This window comes from Tyto alba, unplaced genomic scaffold, assembly GCF_018691265.1.
Source record: "Tyto alba isolate M040663 unplaced genomic scaffold, T.alba_DEE_v4.0 Super-Scaffold_14, whole genome shotgun sequence".
In the NCBI taxonomy this organism is placed as follows: Eukaryota; Metazoa; Chordata; class Aves; order Strigiformes; family Tytonidae; genus Tyto; species Tyto alba.
The window spans coordinates 53,537,180-53,561,709 of record NW_024881276.1 but is presented as its reverse complement, the minus strand read 5'-3'; the positions used below and the strand labels follow the sequence as shown (position 1 = coordinate 53,561,709).

The following is a 24,530-nucleotide window of genomic DNA, read 5'->3' as shown; positions in this document are numbered from 1 at the left end:
CTGGCTGAATGACTTGGGAAAACACCGAGTAAGGAAAAAAAATGAAGATTTAGTAAAAATTGCAAAAATTGGCAACACTGGCTCCAGGCCCCACATTGGACATTTCCCCCCATCCCTGGTACACATACTCATGCAAACTACAAGTGTGTTACCAGAAAGTGGTAATTAACTCACTCTCTAAGACTCAATTTTGGAGTTTTAGAAAGCAGGCATTCTTTATTACAGCACCAGGCACACAGGGGAGAGCTCCTCCTAATGTGTGTGTGGGAGAATGAAATCAACAAGCATTTATACTACCTTAGTCATACATATTCATTGCATTTTTATCATATTCGTAACTTTTCCGGGAACTCATTTAGCATATGTTAATGTCTGTTACACATGTCAGTTGGAGTCTTCAGGTGGTTGTCAGGGGTCTTCAGATGAAGGCTCGTAGTCATCTTCACTGTGTTCGCCAGTTGACCCTTACTTCTGCGCAAACTCAGCCCTGTGGTCACGTACATCTCGTCCTTCCAGGCTGGCCTGGTCTGGTTTTGTTGCTAATTTGCAGCTTCTTTATGTTTCTTTGCACCTGCCACTACAAGGCCAAACCGTCTCCAGTAAGATTATTTATGAGTGCCTTATCCTACAGTTATTCCAACTATTCCTCAAAAGATCAGTGTTTGTCCTGCAGCACAATTGTTTAATGGTTAAAACATCTTAAATTGATCTTAATAATTCTCTTCCACAAATATCTATTTTCTAATAATCTTAGTTCACAGGTATCAAGAGGATTCTTAGAAGTGGTTAGCAACTCCCCAGCTGACGGACCACCATACCCAGTTTTGATTTTACCAACCTCCAAACTAGCAAACAAATACTCATAAAAAACAGAATCACATCCGAGGCTTTCACGTCTCTAAGGGCTTCTGGGGAACAATCCTGACCAACTCCTCTCCCAGAGCAGCCAGGAAGCATTTTCGCAGAGAGGTAAGAAGCTATGGTGGCAATGGTGAAAGCAGTGATATGAGAAACTTCTCTCACTTGGTGTGACAAAATATTTTTTTAATTTTAAAAAACAATTAGAAATTATACTGAATTAAGAAACCTCTGCCTATTTGCCCCACCTTTCCAGGTCATGGAACTGTCTCACCAACACCTCATAATGTAACTGTCTACAAGAACGTATTCTGGGGTCTGACTGGGATTTATGCTAGACTCCAAAATATTTATCATCTTTATTGATGGCCTGGAAGAAAGCAGAGTATCGCTGATAAGCTTCACAGGTGGCACGAGGCCCGAGGCAAGGGTAAACAACGACATGGAGAGGGTACAGGGTGACCTGATCATTTGGCAGCCAGAGGCAAACAAACATGCATTTCAATAAGGTCATCAATGAGCTCATTCATTTAAGAGCAAAGAGTGGAGGCTATACTTACCTGACATAAAGCTTTATCCTGGGGAAGCACAAAATGAAAAGGACAAACAGGTCATGGTGGATTACCAACTGCCAAGATGGTGCTGTGGCCAAACCCACCAACTTTCCTGCAACCTCGGATGTATAAACAGAGAAATCACAAGGAGGAAAGAAGCTGTATCACATCCAGAGTTGCTGCTGGCTGCTGAAATAGTGTGTCTTCTTTTGACATGTTGATAAAGTGGACAGAAACCTGAAAAGGGACATGAAAATCACTGAGCAATTAGGAAACCTCTCTCAGTGAAATATATCACAGGTCAGTCAATTTAATTTACTGAAGAGAGAGCTAAGGAGTTACGAGACCATAAAATACATGTAATGGCAACAGGGAACAAAAAAATCAGTAATAGCTTTTTCAGTATACCTAGCAAAAATATCAGAAGTTGAAGCTAGAAAATGTTAAAAGAAAAAAAACAACCAAACAAACAAACAAAAAAACATCCCCTCTGTCTTCTAAACCATGGGATAAGTAGAATTGGAACCATTTACTGTAAATCACAGTAAATTCTCTAACACTGGCAAGTCTATATGTTTTTCTCCTAAAAGATCTGTTCTTGTGAAAATGAGAATCAATTCTGGAAAATTTTGCAGCCATTGTTACTTCCATTATTGAATTAGACTACAGTGGCCTCTTCTTTTTCATAATTTGCCCTGATCAATATGATATGTTCAGCTGCTCAAAAACAGCCAGAGGGAAGAAATGTGTTTTCATTTTATTTATTTAGTTTCAAATACTCTCTACAGATTTCACCTGGATTTTTTTTTCTGGAAAAATACCCTACAGTATAATAAAAGTGATCCAATAAAAATGTTACAAATGAATTCACAGAGTAATTCATTGCTAACACCTATCTTATTTCGTTTTCTCTTCTTTTCACACCTTCTCAGTGTGCCTCAGCAGAATCACTGGATTGATCAGTTTAGCTACAGAACAGGATAATTTGGGAAGGTTTTCAAAGTAAAAATTTCTTTGTAAAAGAAAAAGTTTCAAAGTAAAAATTACTTTGCAAGCACAAAAAGAATAACGCTGATGGCTATAGCTTAAATGCTGTTCCTGCTTTTTGCAAAATGAAGTTTCTTCGGTAGCAGACCTGTATCAAGTGCATTAGTTCTCTAGCACTAACAGAGTTTAACATCCCAGTACTGCAAACAAAACAAACAAACAAACCCCTAGTATGTTGCAAAAAATTCGTGTCATATAAAATTTGTGTCATTTTAGCTCTCACAGTCTAAGAAAATAAGTAAACATTTGTAGGAAGTGGCACTGTCTGTATTAAATGAAGTTGATACATGATGAGAAATGAAAAAAACCTTCATTGTATTTGCTTCAGTTGATGATTCAGACCTGAAAAAGGTGCTCAATGCCCATTTCTTCCAATACTACTAGTTCATTTACTACAAGATATTGCCTCTCCCAACAAATATTCTCTTTGTAATAATAAAACAGTGAGTGTTAGTTTTTGCGTTTTAGGCACCAGCTACCAGCATTTCACATAGACAGAATGAGCAGAAAATCCCATGGATTCCCCTCAGATCTCTTTATACAGTCTCCCTGCTTTTATTTCTGCCTTCTCTATCTTTCTATCTGTGTCACAGAACATGGTAGGCTAAGAAAACTCTGCCGTAATTATAATTTTCACAGAGAGAAGACGTTCTAGATGTGCTTCTTCTAAATACAATGAATAGCATAGGTTTGGCTTTAACTTGTCCTCAAGTCAGTGGTCTCCAGACTGTTTCATTATGCACCTCATTAGTAAAAACTTTTTGAGCATGCACCCTTATATGTTTGTGGGGTTTTTAAAATTATATACATGTACGACTGTACTAATATGTGTGTTATAAAACATATACAAAAATAATTTTTAAAAGGATGATATAAAGAGGAAATAAACACTATTTTTAAAATATTTTATTAAGTGCACAAAAAATATTTTCTTCCTGCGCTGCACTTTGTAAACCACTACTCTCAGTGTGACACTATTTCAACCTATCATGATGCATTGTCTCAGTGCCCACAATTTTACCTGAATCAGTTCTACCCTCTCCTCTTTGTTCAGGGGTGAAACTTCTGTTGGTTAGTATTGATCTGGTTACCTCTGAGCCTGCCTTCTCCTAGGTTATAGCACGGTAGGGCAGTTTCAGCCAATCTGGGTGCGCACGAGCGCGCGTGTGTGTGTGTGTGTTGTTTTTTTATTTAGGTCTGCAAATCTCTATTTCTTACAGTAGGTTTTTGAAGCACAATCATTCAGAAACTACTACACTTTCTTTTACAGCCAAACGAACTTCTGTTCCTTCTCATCATTTATCATCATTAATAATTTACAGATATGTAGCTTGTTTTATTTAGATGCCTGTACTTCTATAAAAGCATGTGTACAAGTTGGAACAAAACCACATTTAAACTATGAGTAAAATGAAGAATAGAAAAAAATTTTAAAAAACCCACAAACCCACATCTTGCTACCAAAAATGCTTCAACTGCAGAAATTTGTAAGGGGGGGTGTGTGTGAGGGGAATGTGTGTGTAACATACTAAATCAACAACACTGCATACTTCCGGTGCAGATAGTTCTGCTGTGCATCTCTTTTACCGATTTTGCCACAAAATTAGAAGGCTACCATAATACAGGTATCACAAGCACTACAGAACTGTGAACCAAGACATGAAATCTTTTCCCTTGCTACTGCTGGAAATCCTTTAGCTTTTCCTATGAGGAAGACTTAAGGAACGGTACAAACACTGACAAGACAAACTTCCCAAGTGCATCTGAGAAAGGCAGGGCCGTCAGAGAAACAGACGCTCTGAAGCAGAACTGGCCAAGTGCACGGCCATGATCACAGTATCTGCCGTGAGAGCGTGGTTACAAAAGCTTTAGGTTCACTCCCAGGTTCCAAACGACTCAGCACCCAGCGGCTGCGTTTTTTCAGAGCTGCATCAAGGGCTGGGCAAGATGGGTACCCCGAATGGAAGGACACACACCCAAGCCAAGCCAGTTGCTGTTGCTTCAGCAGAAAATTTTGTTCGGGAAAAGGGTTTACACGTATCTGGAAAGGTCTGGGAGGAGGAAGGTGCTGTGGAAATCTAGGAGGGGGGTGAGGAGAGGGTGGAGGCTGGTCCTCCTGGTGACAAAACATCTCACCTTATCTCTTGTATCTTAGCACATCATGTGCCGAGCTTTCTGGAATATCTATACAGAAGTGTTATGAAGGGAATTTCCGTGTGCTGAGTACTTTGGAGAGCTTGGCTCTGCCTCAGGGAAATGAGCTCTGGTAAGCGTTAAGACCCTACCTGACACCCTAAGTGAATCACTGCCACATAAAAAAAAAATCACAAGGCTTACAGACTACTGGCAAATACGGCTGCTCTGCTACTGCTTCAATTGGATAATTACAGATCGCTTAATTATTCATTGCAACGCTTCATACTATCTTTGCAAATCTTTTGTCCAGATAAGGAAGTGTCACATCTGTAATAAAACACACAGCGACATCTACAAGTCTATTTCGAGCATTCAAGAAATACAAAGCAGAATCAAGAGTACAGAGTCAATCCCTGTTGAAAAAGGTTTACTATCTAATTTTATTTTAGTAAGTAAGGCTATTAAATTACAGGGAGACAACAAAGTGAGGAACCGCAAACACAACAATATATGGACATATGCTTATCTTTATGGTTCCATTAAGCTTTTTGAAAAGTTACTCACTTCTTTGTCTGCTCTGGGATGGGGAAAGGGAGGGAGTGAATTTCAAGAAGGAGTATGCAGTAGTGTGAGATGGAAAGAAAAGTTTCTGCCTGATCCCTGAAGCCTGCAACTGCATTTAAGCTGTTAGGATCTAAGTACAGAGTAAAGTAACATGTAGGTCCATCTCTGCAAGAGAGGCAGGACTATTATACCACAGACTGTAGCGTTCAGCTGACTCTACTATGGATGGAAACTGAATGACTCCAAGTGCTTCCTGGAAGAAAATAACTGAAACACATTCCTTGAAGCAGAAATAAGCAAAGATGACACAAACCTCACCTCTGCACTGGATCCATCAAAAATTGTTTCCGTAACTGTAAAATACTTGGGCATTTTTACACAACTCTTACCTAAAAAGTGGGTATATCTTTTGTAATCTTCAGATGGTGAGAAGATGATTTTTAGCCTGTGCTTCCTTACAGGCTCACACTTATGGCTGCGGCATACTAATCGGTAATCTAAGCCAGGGTGTATTTATATACCTTTGTCTTTTTTTCAGAGTTTGTGATGGCTGAATTACACTCACTGAGATAATTAAATTCTTACACATTCCATGACAAACAGTCAGCTAGAATCCACTAGTGCCCTATGGATAGGAAGGCAGTTGTATATAACTAGGTCCTTATTAGACATCAGAGTTTCTACACAAGAGAGAGTTCCCACCTAAATATCCCTCGATCCAGCAGCCAGTTGTTTAATATCAGCTGGCTGCTCTTCCAGGTGACTGGAAGTCTACCAGGTACCTGCTGCACAGCAGCACATAACCTGAGCGCTGGCAGAGTGAATCGGAGTGCATCCGGAGTGCGCTGGAGGGACTAATTTGCTGTTCCTGCAATTTGGAGTTGCTCTTTGCCTGTGGAGACATATACAGATGTGATCTATCTGCCCCGAGCTCAAGCATACTCCAGTAAGCAGTATGCTCGAAGATTTGAGAGTCCTGAAGATGCGCCTGGTCTGCAAACATGCAGGTGGGAGGGAGGGGAAGAAGAAAATTCATTTATCTGCAGAAGAGAGGAAGGGTGATGAAGACCAGTAGTAGAAGTTTCAGATTAGTATGCACTGACAAATCTGTAATGAATTCGACAATTTAAAAAGTGAGAATTTTCATTTGATTTATCCAACGCTGAAAGGGCTGTCTGTAAGGTAAGCCACAGCTGGCGCAATATTGATATTGAGAATAAAAGATGAAGGAAATCAGAGTTCTTCAAGAGAAGCGAGCACTGTACGTAACAACGGCTCAAGAGCCACGTGGGCCACAGTCAGAAGGAGAAGCAACGAACAACTGCCCTGGAGACCAGAACAGTGGCCGATAAGAAAGCCTGGGTGGGGATGGGAATGTCAAACCAAGTTTCAAATTGCAGAAGAATATATGACACACTGGAAAACTGTCCTCTAAGTTTCTAATACATTCATAAAGCTGGGTGTGGGGAGCCCAGGGCTAGGGGAAGTGGAGGGGCTGCAGGGCAGGAGGGGGGCACTGGCAGAGCAATGGAGAGCCTGGAACTGATACAGAACAACTAACTACAGGGCAGAATAGATGGGAGTTTTAAATGTTTTTCCCTAGATATTTTCGTATGAGAATTAGTCTCAAAAGAAAACAGCAATCACAAACGGATAAAGGAAGTAAAACCTCCAAGCCTCAGAAAAGTTGAACTTGCCCCAAAAAGCAATTTATACAGAACGTTTCGAGTAAAGATAAAGAATGTGGCACCTGAATTCACCATTTTCAGACTTTTTCTGAGCTGGTACAATCTCACACCTCTGCAAACTAGCAATATCCTGTCATAAAAAAGTTCAGAATCTTGAAAACTACCTTCCCTCCCCCCAAAATAAAAGCAAAACCCAAACCTGGTTCACTTATACCGGCAAATGCCAAATGAAGATAAAATCTGTAAAACTAAACCTGATTTTAAAAAAAAAGAAGCCTTTATCCTGAAGACAGGGTTTTGACTAATCAGAGACTCTCGTCGCTTGTCCGTTGCCAATGCGATTGGCTAAAAGTATACAGATTACCCCCTCAAAACCACTCTTCTCTTCCTGCCTCCCCCCACTCCTCCCTCCTCGCTCGCTAACATGTTTTTAAAGAAGACCTTGAGGGGAAGGGTAGGGGGAGCTCAGAGCCTTCCTCAGAGCGGGGATGAGCACAACTTGGCCAGAAATGGAACTCACCCAGCTTTCGCCCGTGACTACAGTCACTTTCAGCTATGACTACTACTACGACGACAACTGCCAGTATCAGCATCTGCAACATATGTCTACCTTTCTCACTATCCTGTACACTGCAGTGTTCCTGGTGGGCATCGTTGGCAACTCCATCCTGATAGTAGCCTTGGTATTCAAGCGACGGGTCCAGAGGCTGATCGATGTCTTTATCATCAACCTTGCTGCATCTGACTTCATCTTCCTCATCACGCTGCCGTTCTGGGTGGACAAGGAGGCGTCGGATGGGAGCTGGAGGGTAGGATCTTTCCTCTGTAAAGGTAGTTCCTATGTCATCTCAGTCAACATGTACTGCAGCATCCTCCTCCTCACTTGTATGAGTGCTGACCGATACCTTGCTATCATGCATCCCTCTTTCGCTAGACGGGTCAGAACAAGATCCTATTCCACTGGACTCTGCATCTGTGTCTGGTTATTATCCTGCTGCTTGGGGATGCCAACCCTTTTGTCCCGAGACCTGAAGAAGCAATATGGAAAGACTTACTGCACAGACAAAGCCGTGACAGAAGCCAAACAGATCATGTCACTGATGCTTTTAATCCTGGCGTTCTTCTTCCCGCTGCTGAGTATCTTAACCTTTTACTGCTCCATCACCAGGAGACTCTGTCTGCATTATCAGAGAGCTGGGAAACATGACAAGAAACTGAGAAAATCCATCAAGATCGTCTTCGTTGTAGTAGTGGCTTTTGTTATCTCCTGGGTCCCCTTCAATCTTTTCAAGCTTATGGCCATCCTTTTGGGACTCCTGAAGCAGTCTGACTGTTTTCCCGACCTGGTTGCCCAGCTGGGCATGAAGGTGAGCAGCCCTTTTGCTTTTGCCAACAGCTGTGCCAACCCTTTCATTTACTACTGCTTTGACACCTACATCCGCAGAGCCATGCTCCGGTGCCTGTGCCCACGGGTGAAAATCACCAGCAGCGTCAGCAACAACTCCGATACTCTGGACACTCGCCTGAGCCACTCCTTATCCAATTTTGTTGCGGGGGAGTATGCCGCTAGGAAGAGGAAGCGCTCTGTGTCCCTCTGACTGGGAGCCAGGGCGGTGGGGGAAGGAACTTCTCCCTCCAAAGATGGTGAGAAATGGATAAAGTGAGAGAAGCTGAAAAACTGAAACGAGAGACAGAGGTGCGAGTGTTATGCAGCCGGCACTTCGGGTGGGAGGAACGCTGCTTCCCTTTAAATGCAGATAGATGGAATAGGAAACCTCAACCACAGAATTACAGTTCACAGTGATCGCCGTGCCACTGCACGGTGTAAATCTGAAACCATCGTACCGAGAAGTATCCACAAACACTTACACTGGAATCCCAGTACAAGTGCTACAGACTACAGAAAAGATTCACGTGACTCAGTCAAAGCCACTCCAAGGCGAGCTTTGCACTTAAATGTATATAGGTTTTTATTCTGTGCAGAGTTAAGAAAAACAACACAATGAGAGTGTTTCTTCTCCTTGGTTCCTTGCTCACCCACAAACATGTTGCAGTGTCCTCAAACCAACCTGATCAACTGTGGTTTTTTGGAGGTTTTCTGAATTTAGAAATCCAATGTTTTAATGAATTTGTGTGTTACCAGTTCTGGTAACTTGAGTCTTGTGCATTTTTTCTTGAAGTCTCAGTTTCTTATTTTGACATTAAATCTTAGTTTTAATCACAATAATTAAAGTAAGTTTCTAGCCCCCATGATTTCAGAAAAAAAAACCACTCGTGGTTTTTAAGACTTTTTTGAGGACCTGACACAATTTCTGACTGCTTGGGTGGTTGTATAAAGGTACGACACTGTGTGCCATTCAGATTCCATATCTGCTTTGTTTAGCTGCAACCGGTTTATGTAAAAACTTGGAGCAGGGCTACTTTCTCCCACTGGAGTCAAAGTCAAATGCAAATGTGCCTGAAAAGCAAAATTAGCCAGAATTTCACAAACGTTTGAGATTCATGGAGAATCATGGATAATGCTGATAAAACTTGAATGCAAGGATGCTCACAGAAAATTAATTCTAAAGGACCAATGATTTAGTTCATTACAGTTGAACTCTGTAAACAGAACAGCTCTATGAAGTCAGCTCATTCCTATACAGCAATCTTTAGTAAATGCACAGGTCTTGAATTTAATATGCTGTGGGGAAGATATGACTTGTGCAGCTGGTGTCAAGTCTTACAGCAAATGGGGTGGGGAAACAGAGAAAACTGTATTTTTAACAGCAGTAGTACCTCTCAGATTTATAAGCTGAACAAATGTGTGGCAAGGAGTTAAGCAGCTCATCAGAAAACTGGTACTGGACTTTAATAAAGCTGACTACATCTGTTTTATTAAATCTTTCATATCCTTCTAAATGCCAATTATTGATAGAAATGTTTGCTTAAAACAAGGAAACCAGACTACAGTGTTTTAAAGTGCACAGTTAAAAAAAGTATTAAACTTCCAACAGCACTGAGATACCTTGGCTGTGTTGCAGTATCTCATATTCTGTTGTCTCTCTAGTTAGATGTTTAGCTTAATATACTACTGCTTGTCATAAATATAATAAATCAGCATCATAAAGCATCCAGGATGTCATGTGTGACTATGTCAAACGACTGTTAGAAACTTTCCTTTTATATTTCCTGATTTTTAAAGATTTTTATCTCTTTTTTGCACTTAGCCTTTGAAGCTTTTGAACTAGCTTTCACAAAATCCACAAAGGTGTTGACTAGAGGCAGAAGTTATCTTATCACTAAGTAATAAAATAAAGTACATGGAAACAAATCTTGAATTACAGCAAGTAAAACATTTTTAATGGTACTTACAGCTCTGTGAGATAAAGCAAATTCAACTCTGCCAGCCAAAGAAACAGTTAGCAAATATACATCTCTGGGTCTGCTTTCTAAGAAGTAGAATAAGCTGGTAACAACTTGCATGCAATCTATTATACGGCAAACCCCTGTATCATTTCACTGGGCAGCAGTGTTTCATGTTAAGTTTTAAGAGTTTGGCTCTGTGTTCCCTTCTCCCTGTTTTGCCAAGGAAGGAATAAACTGGCACACAAATCCATACTGTAACTGACCAGAGGGAGAAGCCTCTCATAAACAAAAAGACTTGCAGGAATAGTCCCTGCATCACTTTGATCACCAGAGAAGAGATTTTTACTGAAGCTAAGAATTGTCTTCTAGGCAACCAGATTCAGATTACTGCTAGAATAACAATGAGGCATTTTACAAATCTATGGAAATTTCCTTTTATTCTAATTAGGGAGTGGTCTAGCTGAAAAGAGTGACTGTCTCCTACTTCAGGTGAGGACACAGTGAGTTTCAGGGTGAATGGTTAAACACGCAGACCTGCTGAAAGGCTTCAAGTGGAAGACAGCTATACCACCTAACATAATTAATGAGAAACAGAGAGAAACGAGCAAAGACTGAAGACCTGACTCCTGTCGGGGCAGCAGGGGAGAAAATGTGTAAACTGAACAACTGAAGCATTCCTCTGATGTAACTGCCCCACGAGTACATTCACTAGAGCTTTTCTTTTCGCACCTGTCTACGTTCTAAGTATCTGTAAATGGGGATGACTATTTTGGGTATTACAAATAAACCCTGGCATTTGCATTTTTTATTGAACCTTGCAGTTCTACTGTTTAGTGTTGGCTGAGAAACGAAAGCATACCTCACCCAAGGGCAGTGCAAACCTAGACACCAAGGCACGGCCGTCTCCTGCTGTACATACCCCAGTCTAAGAGAGAGCAAGCTGAAGAGGGAAGACATATGGAATATTACAAATTGTCACTAGTGGCAAGGTCTGTTGAAAGGACTGCTTCATGCAGTAATATCTTGTTCGTAGTTCTGCTTAGGAATCTGCCTAAAGAAGAAATATTTGTGAAGGTGGCGCTTGGGCCTGTCTGCCTACATGATTTAGGTACACTCCTGTCTATGAAAGCTTCAAAGCCCTCGCCTCGGCAGGCGCAGAGCCGGCACGGCAGCCCAGCGGAGGCAGAAGGGCCTTTCAGCAGTTGCTGGTGGCACCGGGTACTCTCTGGCACACAGTAACACACCGGGTTACGTGCCTGGGCTACAAAGGGGGCATCACAGAGACACACACACTAGCTTTTTGCTCTCCGCTCTCTTCACTGCACGCATTTTTTTTTTTTCCTTCCCCTAATACCTCTTCTAAAAGATTTTGGTTTTCTTCCTCCATGTGACAGACTTTTCTCCTCACACTGAATGACCAAACGCCTTTTTCAGGTTTACAAATGCCTGAAGAACATCAACTGCGTTTTCAGACCCTCCAGTGTTTGAAAATCAGAACAGTGTCAGTTGAAATTTTAATCTTATTTGCAGTAACCCTCAAAAAACTACTATCTTAATAGTCTCTTCTCAATCTCTTCTTTTCCCTCTACCTTTACTAGTACATAACAAGACACTTATTTAATTACAACAAGAAGCCTGAGACTTGCATTTCAACTAAACTGATTTTTATTACAGGAAAAAATCACATCTTATTTTAAAGAGGGTTTTCTTAGTAAGTCTGACTCACTCACTATTTCCTCAATCCCCACCCAAAGCAGAACAGTGTTTTTGAAATACAATCAATCTACGAGACTTTAGGCAAATTTAAGTTAGGGCTGCCACTTTCTTTCTTTCTTTCTTATTTTTCTGATTAAATACTTCAAAATACCATCTCAAATTGAAACAATGACCAAGGAAATCTACCAAGATCTCCTTTTATTGCCTGAAACTTTAGTACTGGCATCTGGAAAAAAAAACCCAAACAAATAAACTTGCTAAATATTGCTACACTTGAAGAGAATCACATATAAATGCCACAGCAAATGCTTCACATGAGTGAAAAAAACTACAAAAGAGGCAATTAATTCAACAAAGCAAAACTCTCTGGATTCTGTCAGGCTTTTATCAAAAAGACTATACCCTATGAAGGTGCTTACTTTATTCTTGCAAACTGCAGATCTATTTGACATTTTCACAACAGTGTAAAGATTATTTTCAATTATTTCTTTCAAAGAGAAGGCAATCTGTGCTTGAACAAACTTACTTCTGTAATTTTGGTTGTTCCAAGTTAATATTGGTTATTTGTTTGGTAGCACTAATACAGTTTAGGATGATACCAAAGTTACTGTGATTTTACGTACTTAACCTGGTAGACTTGAGTAATATAACAGGATGCCTATTTTATCCGTGTTAGAAGAATTTAATGACTGTAAAGTGGTTTGGTATGTGAAATGGAAATGGTGCAATTCTGATATGGCACCTTCAAAGATCTTGGTAAGTAATTTGGACTGTTTCTTTTTCTCCCACTTTTATTATTTTAAAATAAGTCCTGAATGATTGCAGGTAAGAAATACGGTTTGGTTTTTTTTTGTGTAATCTAACTACTCCTTTAATTGTCATGAAAACGTAGCAAAGCATTAATAGAAAATCTGTCAGACGATCTGGATGGGAACATTCATCTGACCATCCCACAAACCTTCTCATGATTTCAGAGATGCTTTTGTACGCTCTTGGAACGATATCAAGACCTTCTGAGGTTTTTCATGAAAACTACACCACCAGCACCACCCCCAACAACCTAGAGGTTGGTACACTTTCCTGAGACGTGCACAATCAAAGTTGAAGTGCCTCTGCTTCTTGATATAAATCAGGACCTGGTTAGAGCCACTTCTTGGTCTCCATTTTGGCTTCAATGAATCAGCATTGTTCAGAAGTATTTCATCTCAATGCAAAGAAAAATTGTACCCAGATGTCATGCTTACTTAAGCGGGCAAATAATTTTTGCAACCTTCATTTCAGCACCTGATGTGCTAATGCTGACAACTGCATCGCTGCTAAATGGTACTCCAAGTTGCAGAGGACTGAGGAGAAAGCCACAAAGGGAATAGCTTCAGATCCAAAATGACCAGGACCCAATTTACTGCCCTCAAACAAGTAAGACAAGTGGTGTAGTCACTGCACTGGAGTAACCCTCCACAAGTACTGCAGTAAAGGTTGGCTCTTGGAAGCTAAGACGAAAACTTTCACGGACTAAGGTGCATCAAGATTTCATCTGCAGCTTCTTGTCCCTGGCTCTGTCAGACTGGTGGGATGATAAGCCCTTCACAGCGCGCCTGTGCCTCAGGTTTCAAACAGGCTGAATTAAAATAAGAACATTTCCTGACTTCGCAAAGATGTTGCAACAATACATTTGTTGACTGCTAGACAGAACAGCAAGGTTGTTGACAAAAGAAGGTTTTTCAGGTTCTTGTAAGGCACACAGTACAAAGAGATGGCAACTAATCGGTGGGGACACCTACGCGAATTTTTAGCTGTTACACGCTACTGGAATACTAATTTGTTATCCCTGAATATTCATGAGGTCAACAGGGACTTATGAGTAGATTTGCAAGCTGTGGGCAAAAATGACTATGTGTCCCAAAATTTCTAACTGAAAACCAGTTCCAGATATTCTGTTGTTTAAAAGGCTTCACTCATTTAAGAAGCATGTGTCATGGCAAGTGAGGAACATGAAGCAGTGACCACAAAAGGCCTAAAGACATTCCTGCAATGGGAAATCCAACCACTCAGGCTATTTACCAAATATGTCAACATTCCGCATGCCATCAGAGAAAGGGAGATCAGTTCATGAACAGGAAGAAAGAAAGAGCTACCTGAATTCATAACCAATGGAAACACGCACTGATGAAGCATTAAATGGATTCAGAAGTAATTGTGATGCTACCGAATGTCACACACAGAAGTGGCTGGGTAGCCCTAGAAAACCAGAAAAAGCCCATATGATCTCATATAACATTTTAATACTATACCACAAAGCCTGCAATTAGTGCACTCCAGGTTTCAGTAACAACCCAAGCACCTGCTCAGTTTGCAGATGTGGGTGTTCAGTATCCTGCTGTAGTCTTGCTGCAAATGATGGGAAGTTTTGGAATACTCCACTCTCAGTAAAAGCCAAAGTGAGTTTGGCCCCAAACATTTAGGCAGCTAAGACTGGAGTTCATAATAAAGTAAAAGAATGCAAAATATGGGAGATGAGAAAGCAAGTGGATTGGAAACCGATAGCCTTCAAGAAGAAAGAGCCTTCCACACGTGACTCAGTAAAAAAGCCCTGCTAAAGGCTGGGCTGGTTGACACTTAATTTTAAATATGAATTGAATTGTGGGTTTTATTTTCCCAATTCACCTCTCCTAGGCTTTTGTAACACATTGCAGAAGCTTTGGAAATAGTGTTATGGTTTGAGAGCATGCAACATTATCAGTACTAGTCATCTAAATAATGCATTGTGACCAAAATACATATTTTCAAACTTCAAAACAGTTTCCGTATTAGTAAGAGAGCATATTCTTAGTCAGAAGCTCACGCTACATCTAGTTAGTGAACATATTTCCTCTACTGTTTACTTTTCACATTTTCTAGAGCACATGGGATTTTACAAGAAGCAACAGATCAACAACAGATCTCAGAAGAGAACAGAACAATGCTTCTCCTGAAATGTGGAGTGCCTTTTGCTGCTCTGTGGACTAGAATAGGGCACAGGGGAGGTAAGGTAAGAATCTTGTGTTCAAAGAAAATGCTTCCCACAAAGTAATTACTAAATTCAGAGGCTTTAATTTGTAAATGCCTAGTTGCAGATCCCTTTGCAAAGCACTGATTTCCAGAAAGGGCTGAGTACTCACTTTCTAAACAGGAGGATCTTAAAAAATAAATTAATTAGATAATATCAGGAAATAACTGGATGCATCCAAAAGTCATTAGTCAATTTTGGAAAAAAAAAAAAACACCACCTCTGTCTTTTACCTTACAATGGAGATCCCAGAATCTGATACCCCATTTTCTTTCTAAACAGATAAACTAGTTAATATGAATATAAAAGAACAGCTGTTCCCCAAATTATGCCCTTTCTTTTACCCTCAATTTGAGGCAAAGAAAACCAGATTGTGAAACTGTGTGGCACTCTGTCAGAGAATGAAACTTGGTCAGTGGTTTTTAAATCAATCCAAATTTTCAGTCTAGCTTTAAAACTGGTAAGCAAAATGATCGGAAAGTCAGATTTAAAATGCAAAGAGCAGTTTTTCTACTGAGGAACACTGTGTGTAAATAGACAGCAAATATTTGCCCTATATAGTACCGTGCACTTGACTTGACCACTCACTTGACTTCCCTCTATACACTACCTAAACACCTGCATGACCACACCACCCATTTCCCCTGTCACCCACTCCTCACCCTCCCTCCTCTGGGAACCACAGAAACATCTACCCACGCCTCACACACAGCAGAACATTCAAAACATTACAAAAGGATTAAAAAAAAAGGGGGGGGGGGGGGGCGGAGAGAGAGGTGAAAATTTGGTTTTGCACGGCTTTGAACCTGTGGGAGTTACCCGCCATGGGTACAATCACACCACCTAAGGAAATGTTGCAGGTAAGAGTAGAAGCTTGATGACTTTTAAGAAACACATGTATGTATATAAACTTCCACTTTCCTCATAACCAACCAGGACATTATGGATGGAGAAGTGCTAAGAAGCAAAGAGAGGGCAGACAAATGCACTGAAAAGTGCAATGGCATGCCGAAGATCTCACGGCAGCTCACGTGTAGATAAGGTGCCAGATATCCTGATTTCTAGTCAAAGAACATAGTACTTCAGATCACTTAGGAACACTCAAGTAATTTAAAAACCCTTGCCAGGAGAAAGGAAAAGGCTCAGGGAAAAATTAAAAGAATAAAGGTGAGGAGAGACCTGAAGAGCACCTTTCTTTTCTTTGTTTGGCAAGAGTAGAACAAAGGCTATACGGCAGATATGAATTGTGCTAAAACAAGGTACCTATGAAAAACTAAGCTACATTTGAGAACATTTCAGAGCAGAGCTGCTGCACAGAAAAGTGACTAGATCTAGCCAGAGAAAAAGGGAGAATAAACCTTAAACAACTCTTATAATCCAATAGCTTTTAGGGCTGATGTTTTGGCAGCATGAATCAATGGTGCTGTGTCACACTCACATTTGCATACCCACTTTAGAGGTGCAACCATCCTGAGGCTATTAAAAATGTCTAAACACCCTGCTGATTCACAAAAGGAGATGTGACCCTCTTACTATTCTAACTTTCAAGAACTTGTGCAACTAGACCAGTGATGCTTATAGGTCATTACCTATACCGCTACTACCGTCACCCAAATAAATACCAATTAAAGTCACTGGGGAAACTGCTGTTTTCATTGACATCAACTGGAGTTTTATATGATTAGCTTCCATAGAGTTGGGGTTTGGCTGAACAACACCAAAAGCCTAACCCACAGACTACCTACCCAGTAGTGAACCCAGCTGGATTAGTGTACCCTCTTTCAGAGTTCATGCTAATGATTCATCTCCAAAAGGTCTTAAGACCCATGAAACTGCTATAATTATATGGCCTCACTCATCCATACAGAGAGGAGCCATCTGAATAGATGCTCACATTTCCTGATACTACATTTCCTGATACTATTAGCTGCACCTTTCTTAAATTGCTTTTAAGTAACTTGGATAAAACTTGGATAAAGTGTAGGGCAAGATCATGCTAATTTAGGTACCTGTGTTCCCTGCTAAGGCATGCATGCTCTTCTCATGCAGTTTTAAGAAGGTGAGCCCGTGTTGTCAGGGAGCAATGCCAGATACAGGGACCTCCCCCAGGCAAGTACCACAGATCCCTCTGCAGTTTGTGCCTGGTTTAGACTTCATTTGCACCACAGCTTGAACTGGCAACTGCAACACTGAAGTACGTGTTGGCATCTCTTTATCTGTACCAAACCTGTGAACTAGTCAAACAAAAGTAGCTCAGGTGTCCTAACCCATGTGGCTACCACAGTTGTGTCTGCACCGTAGGCCAGTGCATTACACACCACAACACCAGTGGTTCGTGGGTTCGAAGGCTGAGTCCCCTCTCCATTCTGTAACAGGCAAAGCTAGTGCCTTCCTCCAGCGCCCAGCAGCTGGACACAAAGCATCACTGGGCAACATCTCCTATGGATCAGGCAAACCCAAGCTTGATACCCTCAAGTGTGGGGTTCAGGAGGGGACAAGGTCCCTGCCATGGAAGGGGACCCAGCTGGGAGGGTGCTGAGAGGGAGCGAGCCCCCGGAGGGCAAGCTTGCCACTCTGCTTGCTGAAAAGCTGTCCCTCCCCAGCAGCATCTCTATCCCTGCACACCCAGCCCTCCCGCAGCAGCCAGCCACCGGCCTGGCTCTCCGGGCCTCTGGCACAGGCAAAGCAGGCAGCAGGGATGCAGCTAATGTGCTGCTCTACCCCTGGATGCCCCCCTAGGCCACATACCCAGCCAGTGCCCGCTGCAGCCATACTTGAAAGTCAGGTGGAAAGTGAGGCTGAGTAGCTCAAAAAAAAAAAAAATTTCAACCAAAACAAAACAAATCAGTATCTGCCTTAAGACCAGATGGGAAAGCATGTGCCCTAAATCAAGTCTTGTGAAAAGGTCCAGAGGAAGTGAAAAAGGAAGATTACAACAAAAACAGGATTTCCAAAAGGCTGCAAATAGTGAACGAAGACCAAAGTGTATGTTTTCAGTCTTATAATTCAACTAGAACAACAACAAAAACCAATGAGTTCAACAAAAACCAAAGTTCATAATATGCTGAATTCAGCTTCTGCATGGAAGTGTCCACATTTTTATCAGACAGAAAAACAAACCAAGGGCTCCTGCCACAAACTCGGCATGATTTGATTAGCGTGTGTGAAACGCAGATAGAATGAAGATGATAAATTGTAGTGTAAAACCACAAAGGCTGAGGTGTCTGCTAACAGCTGTTACGACTGTTTTTTGACACAGAGTGTCTTATGTTCACAGAAACGACAAATAGTGACAAGCAACCTTCTTCCTTTTTATTTTAAGAAAGCAAACTTGTATTCTGACTCATGCTTTAACGCAAGTGGCATTACCAGTGCAGCACAGCTGGAGGAGACCTCAGGCAATCATCTAGTTCACTAACTAGTAGCAAGTACACATAGATTATCCTTGACATATATCTGTCAAAAACCATAAGGGTAGGCCATCATTTATCCTCAGAATTCACTGAAAATCATGAGATGCCATGCAAATGTATTCAGATGATCCTTTTAATTGTTTTTGAACTTGTAGATTTACTACCCTTTAACCACATGCTTTCTTTGCAAACAGGAGGGGGAAACAAACTATTTTAAAAGCAAGCTGATGGGCTTTGAGGATCACCAGATTGTCAGTTCACGCAGGAAATGGACATGCTCCCACATACCAGTTTAGATGCTTCAAAAATAGGTTTTTCATTTGCTCAGTTATCTAAGTCAGGTCTGTGATTTACTCATTCAAAGATACCTGGTACCCTGTGGGAGCAAGTGCTTCTGGAGTACTGAAGAACTTCGTGCTTTCATGCTCTATATTTTGATTTTATGTGTTACGACATAACATGAGTTAGCAATGTCTGCATTACCTGCCAGCCCTCTGTGGTGGCCAGCTGCCAATGAGTTGCCCAAAAGACTTGTAACAGTGCTGGGTATTCTTGTCTTTTGTCTTTTGCCACAAGCATTTTTCTCCAGGTTGACAGATGACAATTTTCTGCAGAGTATTTCTAACCCTGCTCGTGAGCTGGCAAAAATTACTGACCTACACTGAGTCAATTCAGTGCAGAAATATTTCTTTTCCTCCCTTATTCAGCCACCCAGTGCACCCTCCACATAATATATGACAGAGCAAAAAGTGCTTACGATTGAAGTGGAAAAATTTTAAACCTAACTGCTAGTAAGAAGTCCTCAGAAGAAGGACAGAGTTTATATGGACAAAGAATGTTTTTACCAATACAGAAGTTAATCAGATGAATTACTATTTTGGATGAAGCATTGCTTCTCAATAAATTAATTAAAGTATCACATGCCATGTATGTTTGCACTGATTTAGTATAGTAGATCTTTATCCTTCTGAGGTATTAAAGTACTATTTGGGAAAATGGATAACTCCAAATAAAATTAGCATTCTCTCCCTCCAACATTATCTACCATAGTTGTTTTTACAAAATATGACTTCTATCGCATCAACCTTATTAGAATATTAAAAACTTGTTTTAAATCCAAAAATCACTGCAAGTTTTTACCTGCCAAAAAAGACATAATTACTTACTTAAATTGCTAAAATAACTGTATAGATATGTAACTCCAACAATTTTTGACACCCAAGAAGAAGAAATACAAGACTTCCCACTTTCATGCCAAACAAAGCAGCTCAGAAGCATGGGAAACCTAACATGCTGAATTAGCTAACAGCTACAGTGGCAGTTTAACAAAAGACAGCATTAAACTAAGGATACAACTCCCTGCAACTATTAACAACATTTCATTTATGTGTTTTTTTTTTTTCTTTTTTTTTTAAAAAATAACTTTGCGTTTTACTGACCACAACTGAAAACAGATTAGTCCTGCAGATCACGCAGCCACCCCAGCTGTCTTACAGCTCTGGGCTCTCCCTGAGCACGGCATTTTGAAGATGTCTCTGTGGGGAAGGTTACCTGAGAGGGTCCATACTCCATTCCAAAGACAGCGATACTCCACTGGCAGGACTTTTAACATCATCACCCCAGAGAAAGGCAAGAGACAAAGGAGCCTTTGGAGAGAAGAGAAAATGTTACAATTAGGAAAAAAATAATCATCTTGAAGCGGTTGTTCTAAGCAATGAAGTTAATCTACTTGTTTTCAAACACCGAGTTACACATTTTCTCTTGCACCTGCAGCTTTTGCCTCTTATGTGGATTCTGAATAAAGCAGCCTCCAATGCAATATATGAACCTGTTTAACAAGGCCACTACTGTAAGCTTGGAGATAGGAAACTGTGAAAATAAAAAATCTGTGCTCTTCACTGACACGTATCTCAGCTGTACTTGTAAATATTTATTCTGCTGTTAACATCTTCAGCAGTCAGTGCAACTTGGGGATAATAGCAACTTATAAACCATTTTCAGATACATTCCTGGCATGGCAGTGAGCAGGTTAGTGCATCTCCCAGGAGACACGGACGGTCCCTGGTGCTGTGGTGCACTAATGCTGTTGCATTTATGGCACCAGGAATCTTTAATAAAGCAGTTTTATCGCATCTACTGTCGAGACAGTTTGCACCTGTGGTGCAATTTTCTAGGTTTTTGAACAGGAAAACCAAGAATGCTTCTTAAAGCATTTTTTGAGAAGTGACCTAGTCCCCTATCACCCGCACATCTAAGCGTAAAGAGGAATTCTGTAATATGGCATCATTCGATTTGGCACACTCTCTCACACACACACACCCGCACAAAAACAAAACAAAACAAAACATTAGGATCTGAAAAGCACGGCGTAGTCATTATACACCCAAGTGGCAGGGACTCCAGCCTCACTGGTAAGCACGCAGGTAAGCGGGCAAACGTACGCGAAAAACCGTCTTTCTACATATTAGGGAAACAACATTCAAACCCTCCCCACCCAACACCGTCCCAGCTGCAGCCTCCCAACCCCAACTCGGCCCATGCCAAAACACCCTTCCACCGGCTCTGCGGCTGGGCCCTCCCCGGCCAGGAGGGAGCGATTTCCCTGCCCCAGCCGCACCAAAAAGTGGGTTTATTGCCATAAATCCGTTCCTCCCTTCCCCCAGGCACCTCTGCCCGCCTCCCCGAGCAGCCCCAGCGCGGGGTTTGGGACCCCGGCGGGGCTCGTGGTGTCCGGCCGCCCGGAGAAACCCCCTGCCCGCTGCCTACAACAGGGCCCCGGGGCCGGCCCGGCCCCGCCGCGCCTGCCCGAGCCCCGCGGTGCGGGCCTGACGGGAGGGGGTGGGCGGGTGGGTGTCTTGGGGTACCGCAAATTCCCAAAACCCACCCCCCCCCACCCACACCCCCCCCGGCCAAATACTGAAGTAAACGTGTGTGTCTGCGCAGGGGAGGAGACGCCGCGGCGGCAGCAGCGCGCCTCTCCGCTGCCCGAGCCTACCTGCGCGCCGGGGCCGCTCCCGGCCGTGCCGCCGCCCCGGCCCCGAGCGGGGCGGGAGCGCAGCAGCGAGGCGCGGCGGCGGAGCCGGGAGCGGGGCCGGGGTGGTTCGGGAGGGTGAGGGGGGGGTGGTGGTGGTTTGGGGGAGGCCGGCGGCATCGCGTGCGAAGCGGGTCGGGGCGGCGGTGCCGCTCTGAGTCAGCGCTCGCCGGCCGCGGGCTGTGAGCGAAAGGGAGAGAGACGCTGACTGATCTCCGCCGCCCGCCGGCGGGCCGCCTGGCACGCAAAGGCTTTGCTGTGCTGTCACCCGCCCGCGTACTCCCCGGCCGGCCCCGCTCAGTCCCCTCGGCCCGCGGGTCTCCCGGCCTGAGGCGGTTCCCCTGCCCTCGCCGGGCAGTCCCGGCCTGCCTCCTTCAGGGCCTCACCTGGAGCCCCCTGCTTTTTCTGGGTGCCGGTTTTCATTACCGATATCGCAGGCACTCCCCGCCCTTGTGAGTGTGGGGATTACTTTTTTTAAGCTTCTTTGTCAAAAGTCTGTGGAAAGCGCAGAACCATCAGGGAGAAGGCCGGACGCCCGCCATCTTTGTCCGCTCCCTCACGGCAGCGGCTACGCCTCTCGGTCCCTGCCCGTACAGCTGTACGCTGCCATCACCCATCACCGGAGGGCAAAAAATACAATTCCTTTAAATGGAAATGCGTGTGTGTGTAGGGGAAATCACCACATGGCTCTTCGGGTGTGACTACCAGCCGTAAATTTCAAATATTTTATGCGACTTTTTCCAGTCCTCGCCATCTCTCCTTGGAAGGAGGAAACACCTTGCATTGGGGTTTCTGCTACTGAAGGACTGGGGCTGTTTGTCGACAGCAATAGCTGGCACTGCTCACAGCAGCGCAGAGCCCAAGGTGTGCATTTGCTAGCATTAATTCATGATTTTTCTAAGGGTTGAACTAAGAGGCGAGGGGAACTAGGAAATGTAAAAGCTGAAGAGTTCTGTGCCATCAACACTCTGAGCCACTGAAAATGGTGTAAACCATGCACCATAGTAAATAATTTTTGAGAAAGGGTGTTTTTGCAGAAATTAGGAACATATCAGGAATGATTCATCCATCTTGGACACAACAGAAAACTGACATTTCTTAAGATTTCACTTCAATAGACTCAGTGGAACCAGTTGCACCACAAGCTTTCCCAAAAGTGAATGATGATTACTCACAAAGAAAGTCTCTCTGACATGAATCTCGCTGAAATGAACACCTTACTTATGAAGCCTCTCCAAGAATCTTGAAGCACTTAGTGAACTTTTACAGAGACCACTTGGGAAGTGATTGCCATCCCTATTTTACAAATAACAGAAAAAATAAATTACAAGTTAAGCTGTTTATTCCTACTGAAAAGTGGGAGCAGATGTGAAAAATTTTAACTCTGGTAGTAAAACATATGTCCCCCTCATTACCTGTCCCATGAATTTGACCCAGGATCCATTTTGAGATAAAATGCCCTTTTTTTTTTTTTTTTTTTTTTTTTCTACACGATCCTAGCCTGAATGCCATATCAGCTGCTAGTTTCTGCCTTTAAGGAGCTCACCAAAGGGTGGTGCCAGTAATATCAGGGTCAGAAGTAGTAGTGGGAGGTTGTCTATTTTTGCTCTTTGTAGGTTGCCTTCCATTGTAGATTTTACAGCAGATTAACCATCTGAAAAGTTTTCTGTTTACTTCTTTTAAAGCATAAAAATGCATAGATAAGTACATGATCAGAAGATTCAGTACGAACAGAGATCTATGAGCTGATTCAGTTTTGCCCATGCACTGAATCAGTCAGGTATCAAACAGCTAATCAGCACGTGGCTGGCTTGGATTTTCTGGAGGTTACATTGCAGAAGACCAAAAGGGTTATAATTAAGTGCATTTAACCAAAGATCAAAACTTTGTTAAGTTTTAGCATGGAATTCATACCAGGTACTGCTCTGCTCCAGCTGTGCAGTGATGCAATACAGGAATGCCACTGGGTTGCACTTACGAAGTCACACAACAGGGTCAAAACATGAGCCCCCTACACTTTCCAAACTTTTTCCTAGCCATTCTGGCAGGGCATACAAATACATTCAAAAGGCTGAAGCAATGATTTCCAGGACACCAAACTTTTAAGGGTACATTCAGGCTCTTTCATATGACTCATGACTCCTTTAGAAAGAAATACTTTTGAAGTGTCAAAATAAGAAGCTCTATTCTGAGAAAACTCAAAATGCTGAATTCTTCCCTGGGGTGAGGGGGGATTTAAGCTGCAGGGCTTCTCCTGCAAGGGTTGTATTTGGGAAAAAAAGAAAGACAGAGCAGACACATGCAAAACAAGCAGGTAGGAAATCATCTCTGTAGCAGAAAGCTGAAGTTTCTGGCCTTTTCATGTGGTAAACGCTCTTATCAGCCCAAACTGCCTTTTCTAAACCTTCTTCTAAATACTAGTGCATTTACATAATGCATACACATGTGCACATTCATGCGTGACCAGGGAAGCACAGACAGTCTAAGCAAAACAGGGCAGCAATAAAGAAGTCTGCAAAAGAGCTCTGCAGAAGTGGTGAAGCAGCCGGAGATGGAAGAACTTGCTGTTCTGAATGAGGGCACTGATTTCGTTCCGATTGCCCATGGTACCAAGCAGCTGTTGAGACATAGAAAATGCGAAATGAGATTTTTTATTCCAGACAAATGGTTATGTGCAAGTTTGTATTGATAGGTGATCTGAGTGATAATTACAAACCAAACCAAAACAACGAAATAACCAACCCCAAAACACAGGGGACTCATTTCTCCTGTGAATTTGAGCAATTTAATAGTCTACCAAATTGCTCCAACAGGAAGCTTTGGAGAATCAAGTACTGCTGGCAGTAACTCCTTCTGATCATTGAGAAAGAAAGTAGACACACATATTCTCAGTATCCAGCACTTCAGGTTGGAGAAAGAGCCTTACTGTTAGCTTGGGGCATTCTTCCCCCACCCCCAAAGCTGCCCAAACAATAGGAGTATTGAAGCTCAACAATGGAAAAGCCTGGTCTCCTGAGATGGTCAAATATTGTTGTAAAATGTGAAGAGCAGGTTAAAATAAAGGCCTGGAACTGTACCTGGGGTTAGGGCAGTTCTGTCACCAATGTTAGTGGAGGTTGGCACAGAAAT

At 42.4% G+C, this 24,530-nt stretch overlaps 1 protein-coding gene and 1 long non-coding RNA gene across 2 annotated transcripts; one reads left to right on the top strand and one right to left on the bottom strand.

Annotated features, from left to right (window-relative positions):
• Positions 1-188: 188 nt before the first annotated feature.
• Positions 189-21,635, bottom strand: LOC122152942. Its single transcript, XR_006164940.1, has 4 exons — positions 21,366-21,635; positions 19,922-20,016; positions 1,419-1,649; positions 189-577 (listed from the first exon to the last, which is right to left on the bottom strand). It is a non-coding gene; the product is annotated as an uncharacterized LOC122152942 (long non-coding RNA).
• On the top strand, positions 7,336-8,543 carry GPR15 (G protein-coupled receptor 15). The gene has a single exon (XM_009969338.3). It carries the CDS (start codon positions 7,336-7,338, stop codon positions 8,443-8,445), a length of 1,110 nt encoding a protein of 369 aa, XP_009967640.2. The 3' UTR covers positions 8,446-8,543.
• Positions 21,636-24,530: the final 2,895 nt, after the last annotated feature.